The sequence below is a fragment of the Bubalus kerabau genome, chromosome 13 (assembly GCF_029407905.1).
Source record: "Bubalus kerabau isolate K-KA32 ecotype Philippines breed swamp buffalo chromosome 13, PCC_UOA_SB_1v2, whole genome shotgun sequence".
Lineage (NCBI taxonomy): Eukaryota > Metazoa > Chordata > Mammalia > Artiodactyla > Bovidae > Bubalus > Bubalus kerabau.
The window spans coordinates 75345148-75361311 of record NC_073636.1 but is presented as its reverse complement, the minus strand read 5'-3'; the positions used below and the strand labels follow the sequence as shown (position 1 = coordinate 75361311).

Genomic DNA, 16164 nt, shown 5'->3' with positions numbered 1-16164 from the left:
ACCACCTAGATGTTCTCCGAGGTCATCTGACTCAGACCAAAGGACTTCAGGAACACCAGGAAGACTCTCTCCCTCTAAAAACCCTTCCCAGCCTGTTTGTTGAGGGTTGATAGTCCTTACCCTGGGGCCAGTGTTTCCCCTCTTGCATTGACAGAGCAGACACCAAAGGAGAAGGACCTAGTGACTTCCATTTGCATTAAGAATGAAGGAACTGACTTGACAGCAGGACTTTCTTGGGAGAATGAATATCAGACAATGGCCAAACCGTGTATAAAAAAAGTACTCTGAGCCACAACTGGTAGCAAGTAGCACAGGAGACCAGCCTACTATCTACAAGTCAGGTTTGGAGGGTGTCAGACCACCATTTCTAGCAGCCAGTCTAGGGAGTCAAACCATAGTCCCTGTAAGGATCAGCCCCTAATGGCCAGGACTTGATGAATAACCGAGAGCTTCCTTTTACCTGTTTCCAACTTAGGACTAACTAGGGAAAGCCAAACATGCGCCCTGCATCAATTACATAGTTAGCCTACCTGTAGCTTCCCCTTGCCAGTGGTCTCCAAGCAGGGCACACTGGAAACCTTTTTTTTTCCCACTAGAAAGCTTTCCCTGGAGAAGGCAATGGCACCCCACTCCAGTACTCTTGCCTGGAAAATCCCATGGATGGAGGGGCCTGGTAGGCTGAAGTCCATGGGGTCGCTTGCAAAGAATTGGACACCACTGAGCGACTTCACTTTCACTTTTCACTTTCATGCATTGGAGAAGGAAATGGCAACCCACTCCAGTGTTCTTGCCTGGAGAATCCCAGGGACAGGGGAGCCTGGTGGGCTGCCGTCTATGGGGTCGCACAGAGTCGGATACAACTGAAGCGACTTAGCAGCAGCAGCAGCAGCTTCCCCTTGCCAGCGGTCTCCAAGCAGGGCACACCGGAAATCTTTTTTTTTTCCCCACTATAAAGCTTTCCCCGGAGAAGGCGATGGCACCCCACTCCAGTACCCTTGCCTAGAAAATCCCATGGATGGAGGAGCCTGGTAGGCTGCAGTCCATGGGGTTGTGAAGAGTTGGACATGACTGAGCGACTTCACTTTCACTTTTCACTTTCACGCATTGGAGAAGGAAATGGCAACCCACTCCAGTGTTCTTGCCTGGAGAATCCCAGGGACGGGGGAGACTGGTGGGCTGCTGTCTATGGGGTCGCACAGAGTTGGACACGACTGAAGTGACTTAGCAGCAGCAGCAGCAGCATAAAGCTTTCCCACTCCTCTGTCTGCCTTTGGGTCTCTCCCAAATGGAAGTAATTGTGGCTGACTCCCTTGATGTACTAAATTCTGAATAAATGACCTTTGCTTGTTCTCAAAAAAAAAAAAAAAAAAAAAAAGGAAGGTAGAAAAGAAAAACAGAAAGAAAATAAGCAGCAGGGACTTCCCCTGGTGGTGCAATGGATAATGATCCACCTGCCGTTGCAAGGGACATGGGTTCAATTCCTGCTATGGAAGATCCCATGTTCTGCGGAGCAACTGAGACCACATGCTGCAACCACTGAGCCCGAGTGCTACAACTAATGAAGCCCAGGTGCCTGGAGCCTGTGCTCTGCAACAAGAAAAGTCACCGCAGTGAGAAGCCCAGGCACCATAACTAGAGAGTAGCCCCTGCTCGCAGCAATTGGAGAAAGCCCTCAAAAAGCAATGAAGACCCAGTGTAGCCAAAAATAAATTGATAAAATTGTTTTAAAGAAAGAAAACAGGCAGCAGACCAGATTTGCTGACACCTGATCTAGAAGAATGGTTCTGGGCTCATGACAAGATCCCAGTCATAGGTGGAACAAGACAAAAGCTGAGAGTATTTTATTTAAACAGAGAACTTACTGTGTGCTGGATATTATTCTGAACATACCTTACAACTCTGAACTAATTTACCCTCATTGAAATCCTGAGAGGTATGAACACTATGATGTTCCCATTTCACAGATGGGTTAACTGCTCAGAGAGGTTAAGTGATTTCCCCAAGGTCGCACAGCTGCAGCTGGTGAGTGGCGGAGCCAGGCTTTGAATGCAGGGAATCTGGCAGTGTCCCTTCTTGCCTGTGCTATTGATGGACAGGAGCTCTGCCTGCACCAGGAGCATCCTGATGACAGGGTCTAGGTTTCCTCCCTGTATCCCCAGTACCTGGGACTCAGCAGGCTGCAGTCAGTAGCTGCTGCTGCTGCTGCTAAGTCGCTTCAGTCGTGTCTGACTCTGTGCGACCCAATAGACGGCAGCCCACTAGGCTCCTCTGTCCCTGGGATTCTCCAGGCAAGAACACTGGAGTGGGTTGCCATTTCCTTCTCCAATGCATGAAAGTGAAAAGTGAAAGTGAAGTCGCTCAGTGGTGTCCAATTCTTTGCAAGCGACCCCATGAACTGCAGCCTACCAGCCTCCTCCGTCCATGGGATTTTCCAGGCAATAGTACTGGAGTGGGGTGCCATTGCCTTCTCCGAGTCAGTAGCTACTGAGCAGTAAAGAAATGGAGAACCATTAGGTGAGTGGGCCCGCGGGACTCACTTGGGCTCACTGTGTGCCTTGTGCCCGCTGCAGGGGACCCGAAGGTGCCTGTGCTGTACCAGGTGGAGCGGACGCGGACAGGGGCAAGCTTCTCTGTGCGCTTCGTGAAGGCCGTGCAACATGGCAGGCCCATCTTTATCTGCCAGGCCTCCTTCCAGAAGGCCCAGCCCAGCCCCATGCAGCACCAGTTCTCCATGCCTGCTGTGCCCCCGCCGGAGGAGGTGCTTGGCCATGAGGACCTCATTGACCAATTTTTAAGGTGAGAGACCTGGAGGCCCCAGGACAGTGTTCAAACTGCCGTTGCCACCCATTGGCGGGTCACGGCCTCCTTCAGTGGATCCCAACTAGCATTTTAAAAAGCTAGATTGGGAATTGGGGGAGTGGAAGGGAGGGAATATAGGTATACTTACAGCTGATTTGAAACCATTTGGTGTCACTTCAGGGGCTCTGAAGAGCTTCGGCACCATAGTCCTTTATGGCTCAGCACAGAAAATAATTCAGCAAGAGGCAAAGTGATTGATAAGTGATTTATTAGGAGAGGATGCTTATGAGGCTTATAAGTGGGTGGGAGAGACATGCCACACACCCTGAGAACTTACTGGGCTACAGTTTTATAATTGAAGGAAAAGTGGGGAGGAGAACGTCTTTGTCTTTCTTGAGTAGATGTCATGCTTCCAACATCAGCTTCTCCTCCAGCTTGAGCAGGGAAGTTTTCTTGTCCCTGCGTGGTCAAGCTAGGTCCATAAATGACTGTTTTTCATGTGTGCAGAGTATGTCCCAGGGATCATTAACTTACTGAGCTCACTGGGCAGGATGTGGGTCTCATTGTTTTGGGGGCAGGTCTCGTGCTTCTGTTGCATGGTTTTGTTGCTAAACAAACCTGCTTTCTTGAGTAATCATTAACTTACTAGGGTTTCCCATACTTTTTCTACTTAACAATCCCTTAGTGCTTAGTTGTTGGGACTCAGTCATGTCTGACTCTTTGCAACCTCATGGACTGTAGCCTGCCAGGCTCCTCTGTCCATGGGATTCTCCAGGCAAGAATACTGGAGTGGGTTGCCATGCCCTCCTCCAAGGGATCTTCCCAACCCAGGTATCGATCCCTAGTCTTCTGCATTGCAGGCGGATTCTTTACCAGCTGAGCCATCAGGGAAGCCCAAGAATACTGGAGTGGGTAGCCTATCCCTTCTCCAGGAGATCTTCCCGACACAGGAATCGAACCAGGGTGTCCTGCATTGCAGGTGGATTCTTTACCAGCTGAGCTACCAGGGAAGCCCACAATCCCCTCGTGGGATTCACTATTTAATCACCTGTTTGTCCCTTAACTCTGTCCCTATCAGATACACTTTGTTGTACAGCAGAAACTAACATGACATTGTAAAGCAGTTATCCTCCAATTAAAAAAAAAGCAAGCTGGGGGCTTCCGTGGTGGTTCAGTGGCTAACACTGTGCTGCCAGCGCAGGGAGCCTGAGTTCAATCCCCGGTTGGGGAACTAGATCCTGCATACAACAACGAAAGATCCTGAGTATCGCAAAGATCAAAGAACCCCCTACCACAACTAAGACACAGCACAGCCAGATAAAAGTAAATAAATAAATATTAAAAGAAGAAAAAAGCTAGACTGGCAGGGTGGGGCGGGCTGCAGGGCATGTGATCCACTCATGTGCAGTTCTCTGATTGGCTGATGCTGACGTAACAGGGCAGTGTCTCAGGGGTGAACCTTATCAGTCCCCAGGTTCCAGAAGGCCCCAGGGGTATATGCTCATGGTTGTCAGTAGTTAACATCTTCCGTTTGGTGGGGAGTTTTCACAGCTGTAAAACAACTCAGGAAATGTGCATCAAATGCTGGTTACCTGGGTACCTCAGAGAGGAGTGAAAACCAAGGAAGTGGATGAAGACCAGTCCCCGGAAGGCCCCACAGGGTGCTGCTCAATTACAGTTCCCACCTTTCTTTCAATACTCTTCAGTCTTGAGAACACGTTTTGAACAAGAAAAGGAATAAAGGTTCAGATATGGAAGTTAATCATAAACTTGACAGAGGTGCCCACAGGTTCCTGGTCGGTTACTGATTCCTGCCAGGGCTCCACCTCTCTTGGTGCCCACCTGCTGTGTAGCTTTCCCCTCTCCTACCTCTCAGAGCCCCGCTTCTTCATATGAAAAATGGGGGTCATTGTTTCTGCCCCGCCTGCTTCCCAGCTGAGTGGTAAGGAGGGCTCCACTGCCTAGTGCCCTGTGCAGGGGAGTCAGCCCAGTGAGATGCAGCGAATGTGCGTCCGAACCTGGGAAAGGCCTGGGCTCAGATCTGGACTCTGTCACTGCCTGCCTTGTGAGTCTGGCAAGTTGCTTTCCCACTTTGAGCTTGTGATCAGTTATTAAACTCCATCGGAATCCCTACCTCGTAAGGCTGCTGTGAGGATGCCAGAGATAAGTGATAACAAGGTGCTCAGTGAGCGCTCAGTAAATTACAGTTATGCCACTCTTGACAGAGAGGAATAAACATGGAGCCTGGTGTGTGGTCAGAGCTCCAAAATACTTGAGAAGGAGACCTGGGTTCAATCCCTGGGTCAGGAAGATCCCCTGGAGAAGGGAACGGCTACCCGCTCCAGTATTCTGGCCTGGAGAATTCCATGGACTGTACAGTCCATGAGATTGCAAAGAGTTGGACACGACTGAGCAACTTTCACTTTCTTTCTCTTCTTTTCTCCCTGGCGGTGCAGTGGTTAACTTTCACTACAGGGGGCTTGGGGTTCAGTCCCTGTTCGGGGAATTAAGATCCCACATGCCGCAGACAAAAATAAATTAAATAAAAAACTTTGAGAATGAAAGGAGGACATTGTTCTTAAAGATCCCTGAATCTAGAACTGTGTCTCCCATAAGGAAACTACTAACCACAGGGGGCTGTGTTCAGTTTATTAACATTAAAGAGAGTTAATTCAGATCTGTTCCTCAGTCACACTGGCCACATGTCAAGCCCTCAGCAGCCCGATGTGGCTAGTGGCCACCACAGTGGACCAGAACATTCCATCATCACAGAAGTTTCCATCAGACAGGGCTCAAGGGGAAAGGGAGGGAAATGAAATACTGGGGAAGAGCACTAGGGGCATGAGGGGTGGTGGTCCCTGTGGCGAAGGGGCTTCCCTGGAAATGGCCTCCTTGCCCCGGGAGATGGAGTCCCCAGTGGCTCAGGTTAGGTAAGTCAGTCTAAGTAGGGCAGCCTGTTTCCTGAGGGTTAGAACAGAGAAGCGGTTACGAGCAGGAACGGAGGAGGAGCCAGACTGCCTGGGTCTAACTCCCGCCCCCATGCACTTCCTGAGCTGGCTATCTGCACCCTCTGTGTTTACTCCACTTCTCAGAGAGCAGGGAGGATAGCATCTGAGTTCAGAGATGATAGCCTGGAGCTGGGCCATTACAGGGTAGCCCCACGGCTGGGTGACGTGTTGGCTTCACATGCATCGTGTTGTCTCCTCCCCAGTGTTAACTATGAGGGAGGTGACTGTCATCATCCACATTTTGCAGATGGGAAAGGGCTGATGATGACTAACTTGCAGCAGGCCACAGGGCTCCTCAGTGGCAAAGAAAGGATGCAGATACTGTCCTATCCTGCCTGCTGGAGGGGAGGGGAGGTCTGGGGATGTCAGGAGTTCCTGTGGAGGAACAAGCGGGGTCAGAAGAGGCAGCTCAGACAGGTTCCCCATCTTCCGGGGTCTCCCCACCCCTCTCCCCTTTACTTTCAGGGACCCGAAGCTCCAAGAGAGGTACCGAGTGGGGCTGAACCGAATTGCTGCCCAGGAAGTGCCCATTGAGATCAAGGTGGTAAACCCACCCACTCCAAGCCAGCTGAAGAAAATGGAGCCCAAACAGATGTTCTGGGTGCGAGCCCGGGGCTATATTGGTAAGCAGACCCCTTGGCCTGAAAGGAAACTCTCTTCGGGGGTCTAGACCTGTACCTCCTCTGCCCTGGGTGGCCTTGGGCATGGTCCTCCCACACTATGGGCCCATTTTCTTATCTGAGTGACAGAGAACTGAGCTCAGCCTTTTGCGGGGGGAGAATGGGGAAGTGATGGGAATCCTCACGTGGGCCTTTCCTGGGGAAGGCAAGGCACCTGGCCGAGATTCTTCTCCAGGTCCCCTGCTAAGCATAAGGTGCCTTTGTGCAAAACTGGAAGAAGATACTTTCAAGGTCCAGGGTGGGAGACGCAGGTAGGATTTCAGTCCTCACCCACCCCTGCCCTCTTCCAGTCTTCATCTCCCTTGACCTCCATCACACACACGCACACGCCCCCTTGGGCCAGGTGACCTTGTGAAGAGTCTGCACATCTGTGCACGGCAGCCCCTTTCTCCCTACCTCCCTGCAGGTCCTGAGCTGTAAAGCCCAGGAGCCCAGGGCTGATGGGGCCGGAACCTGTTGCAGGCGAGGGCGACATGAAGATGCACTGCTGTGTGGCGGCCTACATCTCAGATTTTGCCTTCCTGGGCACAGCAATGCTGCCCCACCACTGGGACTACAAGGTGGGCTTCATGGTCTCCCTGGACCACTCCATGTGGTTCCATGCCCCTTTCCGAGCTGACCACTGGATGCTCTATGAGTGTGAGAGCCCCTGGGCTGGTGAGTACTGGGGTCACGGGGGACGAGGGTGCGGACCTTGGTGCCTTCGGTGGGGAGGGCAGGGAGCCTGCTTTCTTGGGTGATGCTGCCCCACCCACTTGCTGTGGAGCACCGCACAGATCACTTCCTCTCCTGCTTCCGCAGGCTGTGGCATCCTTGTCTTCAAAATGACAGGGTGCGGCCTGAGGACAGGACACCTGCTCAGCTCTTCATTTCTATAACATGCTGGGGACATGATTCACTTTATCTGAGGCTCAGCGCTAGTCCCAGAACCACTTCAGATTCTCTGTGTGATGCTGGGCAAGTCCCATCTCCACTCTGTTTCCTCGTCTACACAAATAGGGTTGCACCAGAGCAGAGGGATCCAAAGCTGGGGGCCTATTCTTCCACTTCTTGGGAGAGCTTTTTCAAAACATTCCCAGATTTGACCCCCAAGATTCTGACTGCAGGGCTTGGATGAGGTCCAGGAAGGTATTTTTACGAAGATTCCCTAAGTGATTCTGACAGTTAGCCTGGCCTGGGGGTTGGGGCCCTCAGCAGTGTAGGGGCCCCACTGCTTGGACCCTCCTTATACTGTGAAGCAAGAAACCCAGACTTGTTCATCAGCGCCTGGTCTCAGAGCCCTGGCTTCCGTCCCAAGGAAGTGCATTTCAAATGAAGAGAAGCCTTGTTTTGTGAAACAGGGACAAAAATTAAGGGACTCTTTATACTCAGGGAAGAGGGACTCTCAAGAACCAACAGCATCACAGCACAGGAACAGCCACCTTGATGGTAGGTCTCTTGGGTTCGGCTTTGACCTGATCCTTAAGACCAAGTTCCCGAGCCTCTCTGGGCTTGAGTGTCATCACCTGGAACACAGGACAAGGCCTGCTTTACTTGGCTACCGTGAGAACTAAGTGGGCTGTACTGTGTTTAAAAGAAACCAGCAGTTCCCTTCCTAAACGTCAGACTCCGGCCCTGGGTAGCAAGGGAGAATCTCCAAGTGCAGAGGGGAGTGCCTAGGCTCCTCATGGCTTCATGTCCTCTCCCCTGAGCCCCTTTGTCCCTGTGATTGTGGAAGATTATTTTTTTTAATAATATGAATGACTGGCCTGGAGGGCCAGATTTATTAGAAAGGGAACTGATGGGTTTCCTTACACAAGTGGCCAGAGGTTGGGCAGATCCACCTAGCTGAACTACTGAACCAGACCGTTCTCAGAACTTCTCCCCTTGGGATTTTTTTTTTTTTTGAGGAAGTCAGCAGATACATGAAAGTGCTTTTAAACCATCAAGTGGGGCTCCCTTGGGAGGAGTTACACCCTTGAGCAACCATAATAGGCTCCTAAAGGGGTGCTTGGAGATTGGGAGTGACCACACCACCAAGCATGGCTCTGGCATGGGGCAGCCCAACCCGAGCTGCACCTCTTGCAAGGAGCGCGTTTGGCTGGGCGGTGGGAGACAGAAGGCCATTGAGATTCTTCTCTTCATCCGCAGGTGGCTCCCGGGGCCTGGTTCACGGGCGGCTGTGGCGTCAGGACGGGGTCCTGGCTGTGTCCTGTGCCCAGGAGGGCGTGATCCGAGTTCAGCCCTGGGACTCAACGAGCAAGTTGTAGCCAGAGGTGCCAGCTGGGCCTAGGGCTTCAAGGATCTCCCTTCTCCCCCTACTCCTGAGGCTGGATTACCATCCAGGCCTGGGCCTTCTGTCCAGGACATCCAATAAAGAGACTCAAACCACTGGAGCTGCTTCCCTTTAATCCCCCTGGGCCAGGATCGCAGCCCTCCCTCCAGCCATCAACTCCAGGACTCCACAGCCACAGTCCCTGGCCCTTCAGCCAGGCTGGTCTGTGGGAAGACAGACCATCGACCCTGACCTGGGTCACGGCCCCCAGGTATTCATAAGCTGGAAAGGCAGCGTCAGACTTTCACTTTCTCCCTGCACCATCCCAGCCTGTCCTGAGTGCAGCTCAGTAGAAGAGCATGTTTCCTTAGTCTGCTGCAAATTCTCTGTGGACCTTCTTGGGGTTCCCAGCACCCCAGGGAGCCTCTCAGCAGTTGCCTGTGTCCTTGTCCGCCCCCCAGCCCACCCCCCATCTGGGGGCGGCGTCTCTCCCACAGTGGCCTTAAGTCTAGGTGATGCTAGTCCAGCACCTCCTTGATGAGTAACTCTTTAAGACTGGGGGGTGGCGTGGGGGTCAGCCCTGCCTCCTGCAGGGCCTGGAGCTGGGCCTCGGAGTGGCGTTTGTCCAGGCCCAGGCGCCAGGAGAGCCGCACGTGGGCCTCCAGAAAGGGGGCCAGCAGAGGGTGCGGGCTCTCGGCCTCCAGAAGCTGCAGGGCCCTCTCACAGCATGCCCGGGCCTCACTGGCATCCTCCAGCTCCTGGTGGCACACGGCCAGCCCCGCCAGGGTTAGCAGGCGTCGGTCTGGGCCACAGGGGATGCCCAGCTTGGCTTGTAGCTGCCAGGCGTTGGCCCAGAGCGCCAGGGCCTCGCGGTAGAGGCCGGTGCAGGTGAGGCTCTGCGCCCGCCGCAGCTCGGGCAGCACGAAGAAGTCCTGTAGGTCTGCAGCGTGGCGCAGCTCAGGCACAGCCTGGAGGTGGCCCAGAAACTGCTCGAAGGCCCGGCTGCGGCGGGCAATGGTCTCGGCGGTAAAGTTCCGGCGCAGGCGCTTGCGGGGGAAGGAGATGCCAGCCATGGGGCCCCGGAACTGCCGCTGCAGGTTTCGGTGCAACCGCTCAAAGTCTGAGTAGCGGCGGGAGATCTGGGCCGGCTGGCTATCTGGTGGCCCCGGGCCCATCACGGCGAGGGTGTAGAGCTGCAGGGAGGGCGGGGGTCAGGGCAGAGGCAGGGTGTCCCCAGGCCCCTTCCCTCCCTGACCCCCCACCCCCACTTCCAACTCTCTTCCCCTACCCCTTCCCTTCACCCTGGAGATCGAGCCTGGAGGGTGGGAGCTGCCAGGGCTGCAGCCGGGGAGCCCAGTCTCATCTTACCTGAGGTTCGTCTGAAATGACCCAGGCCCAAGGCAGCACAGGGAGAAAAAGACAGGGATGAGCTTTAGTGCCTGGACGGCTGCCCCCCTCACCCCTTCCAGGGAGCGTGCGCTAAGTTGCTTCAGTCGCGTTGGACTCGCTGCAACCCTATGGACTATAGCCCACCAGGCTCCACTGTCCATGGGATTCTCCAGGCAAGAATACTGGAGTGGGTTGCCATGCCCTCCTCCAAGGGATCTTCCCACCCAGGGATCAAACCCAGGTCTCATGTCTCCTGCCTCGGCAGGCAGGTTCTTTACCACTAGTGCCACCTGGGAAGCCCCTCCCATTGGGAAGCAAGCTCTTCTGACAGCCCCTCTGGAAAACCAGCCGTGTGTTGAAACCCAGGCCCATCTCCAGGCCAACCTTTAGGACCAGCTTGGAGCTTTGTTCCATTCTGGACACACGGCTCCACATGGCTGGGTTATTCCCATCCAGACCCTCAACACAGGTCTTCAGACAGTCCCAGTAGTGACCAGTGTAAAGCACACTGGACTGGTACCGGGACCCAAGTTCTACCCTTGGGTCAGATGCTCCCTCCCTATGGGAGTCGGGCAGGGTGGTCCCCTTCTTGGGTCCACTTCCACTCGAGTGAATGGAGCGCCTGCCCAGCTCAGTGTTTACTCAGGTGTGGGACGGGAACAAACGTCGGTCCCCGGGATGTTTAGGTGGTAAGTACTGGAGTGAATAACACTTGAATAGAGGCAGGAGGTGATACCCCTCTCATTCTCTGTGAATCTTTCTGATTACAAATTGAGAAGCTCTCAGTTTGGTTCACAAAAGCCCTTCTCCAACACTTCTCAGCTCCATTTTTAGAAAAGCCAGAAAAGAGAATTTGTCAGCGCCACCTCCAGGCAGCAGCATCTAGCCAGACTTTAATGACAGTTTCACTGCTTTTATTTTTATGGTTATCTTCTTTTTATGGTGAGTTAGTCAAGCTTCCCTGGAGAATCCTGGGGACGGGGGAGCCTGGTGGGCTGCCGTCTATGGGGTCGCACAGGGTTGGACATGACTGAAGTGATTTAGCAGCACCAGCAGTCAAGCTTCCCATCTACAGTTGTTTTGTAAAGTTGTCTTTTAAAGTTATTTTTAAAAAAATGTTTATTTGAAGAAAAATGATAAGCACCAATTGGTAAAAGTAGCATTTAGATAGGACAAAAATTGTGAGGGTGATGGAGGTTTGGGAAATGCTGAACAAGATGACCACTAAGCTTCCCACCAGGTCTGAGAACCCAAATATGCTTTAATCTATAATAATGCTGAGCTAACAGGTCTAAAAAGGGGATTAGCAAGCATTAGATGTTAAAAAGAATCGGTTGCAACTGAGCACGCGCGCGCGCGCACACACACACACACACACACACACACACACACAGATGTTAAAAGTGTACTAACACCAAACCCAGATTTTACTCTCAAATCTGTCCCGTGAAACTGCCAGTATCGGAGCCACCCCTGCTCAATCAGGTTTGCCTGCTCACTCTGGAAGAGTCAGTCTGCATTAGTATTCAGGATTAGAAAGTTTAACAATAAAGAAACTTATTTTACTCTAGTTCAACTCCACATTCCCAAAACATTACATATTGACTGTAAAGCTTTTGTATTTTCTTTAAAGGGACAGTTATTAATATTCCAGGGAACCAGTTTTCTGCAGAAGACATTTCAGGAAGCCCTCATCTATAGTGACTCCTTATGTTCATCTAGCTTTTATTTTCATTGGTAGTTTTTGGACAAAAACCCATTTTAGATCCACTGCCTGATCCTTCTGTTGTCCTACGTGACAGGTAATAATGAGGATCATTAACTGAGCACTACCCTGCACCACACCGTGGTGTGAGTTCTTCACAGCCACTATTTCACCATTACAACCTCACTGCGAGGAAGGTGTCCACACCTCTGTCAGCTCAGGAAGCAGGCTTCCAGAGAAGGCAAAGGGTTTAAAGACCTCCTCTAAGTCACACAGCTGGTAAATGGCCCAACTGGGACTCAAACCCAGGCCGACCTAATTCCAAAGTCTGTGCTCTTAACCTCCAGGAGATGTTGAAGCAGGATTTGTTGCCTAGTCACTCAGTCGGGTCTGACTGTTTGAGACCCACCCCCAGGCTCCTGATTCCCTGGGATTCTCCCAGGCCCGGCCCAGGCCAGGCTGGGCTCATCTTGTCTTTCTCTTCCCAGAGCTGCTCCCAACTTCCCTGTCTCTCAGCTGCTCCATGCGCCCCCCTGCTACGCATGACCCCCAGCCAGGACTTCTGCCACTCAAGACTTGATCAGAGTCATTCTCCGCTGAAACTGGAGCAGCTGCCCTGTGGGTGTAGCCCTTTTTTCACTGAGAGCCTCAGAAAGGGGTGGAGAGGTCCAGATGTGGGACAGGGCTCCAGGTCCCCTTCCTGCTGAGTCAGAAATGTAGGAGGGTGGGGAAGAGGAGGGAAGTGAGAGGCAGGGAGCTGTCACTGCCACGACCAGCCAGGTTAGGCTGGGTTTCAGGACCAGGCCAACCGCATCCTCCGTGTGTTCCTCCTTTCCACAGTCAGGAAATCAGCCCGCACCCCTGCAACCCACCAATCTTTACCCCAACCCACCAATCCCCTGGCGAAGGAAATGGCAACCCACTCCAGTATCCTTGCCTGGAAAATCCTATGGACAGAGGAGCCTGGTGGGCTATGGTCCATGGGGCTGCAAAGAGTCGGACATGACTGAGCACACACACACACACCAATCCCCTAAATCCAGTCCTTCGGACAAGCTTATTCTGTACAGGTGCGAGTGCTGGAGAACTGACTCAGAATTCTGAGTTGCAAAGAGGCCACAACAGGCCAACCCAAAGTAAAACAGTAATAACAGAACTACCATTTTATCGAGCACTTCAAGATGCCAGGCACAATGCTAAGGGCTTTCTGTGTACTGTCTCATTTAACTCCTGCATTATCCCCATTGTTCAGGTGAGAAAACGGGTTAGTCAAGGTTTCACAACTCACCTGAAGTCAAACAACTGGTAATAACTGGGATCTGAATCAAGATCTGGATGCCAAACCCATTTTTCCAACCAATACCAACTTGGTCTCAAGTCTGACTCAGATAATATTCTCCCCCATGTATCTCGCATCTTGTGACAGTTTGCAAAAGTCCGGGGGGCAGAGGACATGCACAGTAGTTCTTAGTCTCAAAACTGGGATAGAATAGGTTCATTTGCCTGAGGATCTGCTCAAGTTACAGCCCTCTTCTGGCCTCAGTTTCCCCATCTGTCAAATGGGGCAGCCATTTATAACTACATAGCCAGATCACCCAGGATGCTGAAGCTTCCCTTACTTTCTCTAAGCCAGGGTCTTCTAAGACTCATAGCTCAGGGTCCTGGACCCTCACTCACCACGTACTTGGAGGGCGGGTCCTTAACCACGGTGGCGTTGGTCACCTCAAAGAGCAGCCGCTGGGGTACCAGGGTGTTCCGGGACTTCTTCCAGAAATCTTGCAACTGCCGGGTCAGGAGCTGACTGCCCCGCTGCCCATCAGGTGGGGGACTCCGTTCTGCTTGAGCACAGGATGGGCCTGGGGCCAGGTTTGACGTAAATTAGGTGCCTGACCTCATTCATCCTCCTCCCAACGAATGACAAAGGCTTTATCCCTATCTGACATAAATGGAAACGAGGGCCAGACAGGGACCCGGAGCCAAACACCTGCCGGGCGGACAGTAGGTGTTAAATAAACATCTCCACCCCCAAAACATCCCTAGCACAGTACTACCGTTTGTATTCCAGACTGTACATTTCACGCCCTAAACAACCCTGAGATGGGAGTGATTTGACACAAGGGAACTTGGCCCAGAGAGGTGTTGTGAGTCTCTCAAGGTCACACAGCCAAGAGGCAGCTGGACGCACTTAAAAGAAGTGTCTTGAGTTTCGGCTGGATCAACTCGGGAACGCGGCCGGGGTGGAGGCCTAACCGAGCCCAGGGTTCCCGCCTCCATCCTCCCGCACTCGCCTGCGTCTTCTCCCGCCACCCGGTCGCCAGCGGACAGCGGGTCGGGGTCAGGGTCGTCGTCGTCCTCGCCGTCCTCCTCGTCGTCGTCCTCGGCGCTGGTGAAGCTCAAGGTGCCGCTGAGGCGGGACGACAGGCCCTCGGCATCGTCGTCCTCCAGTTCCGAGCTCTCCGGGAACTGCTCGGCCTCGGGGCCGGCCGCCGCCTCCCCGGGGCCGTCGCCAGTCAGGGCGTGCCGCAGCCGATGCAGGAGCCGGGAGGCCATGGCACCCCGGGGGGAGCGCGCGACGCCGGGTCGCGGGCCGGAGCGGGAGGGAGGTGGACCCCGGCCCCGCGCCGGGAAGGGGCGGGGCGGGGCCCGGGGCGGGGGTGGGCGGGGCGCCGTGGAGGTCCCGCCCCTGCCCGTTGAGGGGACCCGGGGCTCTCCCCGCGGCTGTGCCTCCTGCGCCTCGCGGCGCACTCCGGGGCGCCCCTCTCCCCGGTGCAGCTCCCGGAGGCTGGCCGAGGCCGACCGGGTTGCACCGAACCGGCCCAGTCCGCTCCGAGCGCCGCTCCGGCCCCTTCCTGCTGCTGGCCCGCCTCCCGCCCCGCCCGCTCCCGGAGCCGCCCGGGAATCCCGGGCCCTTCGCTCCAGGAGGGCTATGGGAATCCTGGGTAGGCCAGGCCTCCTCCGGGATCGTCCCCAATCCGGAGGGGCCTACGCCCTTCTTGAATCCGCCCACCCCTCCCGGAGACCCAGGCTGGCCGCAGACTGTCCCCTCATTTCCACCCAGCACTCTTTAACTTTACAAAGTCACTGCGCGGCAGTCAGAAACCCATCTCTTCTGGGAGGAAACCGAGGCCAAGAGAAGCCATGTGATCTGAGATGGACTCTAACCTCTAGTGGCCTAGGTTTTCTCATACGTAAAACAAGAACAATAAGAACTGAAACACGAATTTTGCAGCTCTCCGAAAGGACCCTAGTGCAGAGCTTAGCTCAGAGCAGGGGCTAAGAGGATCATCAGTTACACAGTGATTGTTTCTCCAGTGTTCACACGCTCTTACAATCTCATTTGAGCCTGCCTCACACATAGCACATAGACAAACGAGGAAACTGAGACCCAGAGAGGCTGAGTTACTTGCCCGAAGTCACACAGCTTGCCAGAGGTTTCTGAGAGTGGGGCCTTGCAGCCCAGGTCTCCTGAGTTCCACATCCTGTTTTTTATCTTGCGATGTCAGTTGCAATCTCAGCAATTCCTCTAACAAGCTGTGTTTTTATCTTTTATCCAGAAGGCAGCTGTAGGTCAAGAATTTATTATCCCTTCCTGTCAGAAGGCCTAGCTATCAGTCCCTAGCAGGGAAGATATTGCTAGTTATATTGTATGATCAGATAAAATCTCTGATGGTAGCTCCTTCTTCTTTAATTTTTTTTTTTTTTTTAATTTTACTTTTGGCTGCACTGGGCTTCGTTGCTTTGCCTGGCCTTCTCTAGTTGTGGCGAGTAGGGGCTACTCTGTGTTTCGTTGCGGTTCACAGGCTTCTCATTGCAGTGGCTTCTCTTGTTGCAGAGCACAGGCTCCAGGTACCTGGGCTTCAGTAGTTGCAGTACTTGGGCTTGGAAGTTGCGGCTCCAACCTTCGGCTCTGGAGCGAGGGTTCAGTAATTGTGGAGCATGGGCTTAGTTGCTCTGCAGCATGTGGAATCTTCTCAGACCAGGGACTGAACTCATGTCCCCTGCTTTGGGAGGCAGATTCTTATCCTCCACGCCACCAGGGAAGTCCACTCCTGCCCTTTTTAAATGTGCAGGAGAGAGGGGTGGGGGAATGGCTTTGAATGGAACACACTCCCTGCCATCCCTCGGTGCATAAGAAGCAAGGCTCTCATTTCCTGAGGTTCCACGGTATCCTCCACCTGGTTCTCGGCACTTGAAAAGGTGTCATATCTAACCCTCACAACCTCCTGGGGAACAGGCTGTTAGTGGACAAGAATCGTCCATTTTTAAGATGAAGAAACCGAGGGACTTCACTCCTGGTCCAGTGGCTAAGACTCTGAGCTCCCAGTGTGG

The 16164-nt window shown here is 53.4% G+C and overlaps 2 protein-coding genes across 7 annotated transcripts in view; one reads left to right on the top strand and one right to left on the bottom strand.

The window, feature by feature from the left end:
• Positions 1-8858, top strand: part of ACOT8 (acyl-CoA thioesterase 8) — a 15134-nt gene extending 6276 nt beyond the window's left edge. For 2 of the 5 annotated variants that reach the window (XM_055545143.1, XM_055545147.1), the window contains 4 exons: positions 2571-2796; positions 6273-6430; positions 6950-7144; positions 8618-8858. In XM_055545143.1, the coding sequence (XP_055401118.1) occupies positions 2571-2796; positions 6273-6430; positions 6950-7144; positions 8618-8736 (698 nt within the window). In that variant the 3' untranslated portion in view covers positions 8737-8858. Of the gene's footprint in view, positions 1-2570; positions 2797-6272; positions 6431-6662; positions 6739-6949; positions 7145-8617 lie in introns of all 5 variants that reach the window. The other 3 variants (XM_055545144.1, XM_055545146.1, XM_055545148.1) reach the window with 3 other exon arrangements.
• SNX21 (sorting nexin family member 21) lies at positions 8031-16164 on the bottom strand. 2 transcript variants are annotated; one of them, XM_055545141.1, is made up of 3 exons: positions 14124-16158; positions 13513-13691; positions 8031-9934 (listed from the first exon to the last, which is right to left on the bottom strand). In XM_055545141.1, exons 1-3 carry the CDS (start codon positions 14383-14385, stop codon positions 9260-9262), a joined length of 1116 nt encoding a protein of 371 aa, XP_055401116.1. In that variant the 5' UTR covers positions 14386-16158; the 3' UTR covers positions 8031-9259. The 2 variants fall into 2 exon arrangements, with proteins under 2 accessions (XP_055401116.1, XP_055401117.1); XM_055545142.1 differs by having other exon boundaries at positions 9772-9934; positions 13520-13691; positions 14124-16164.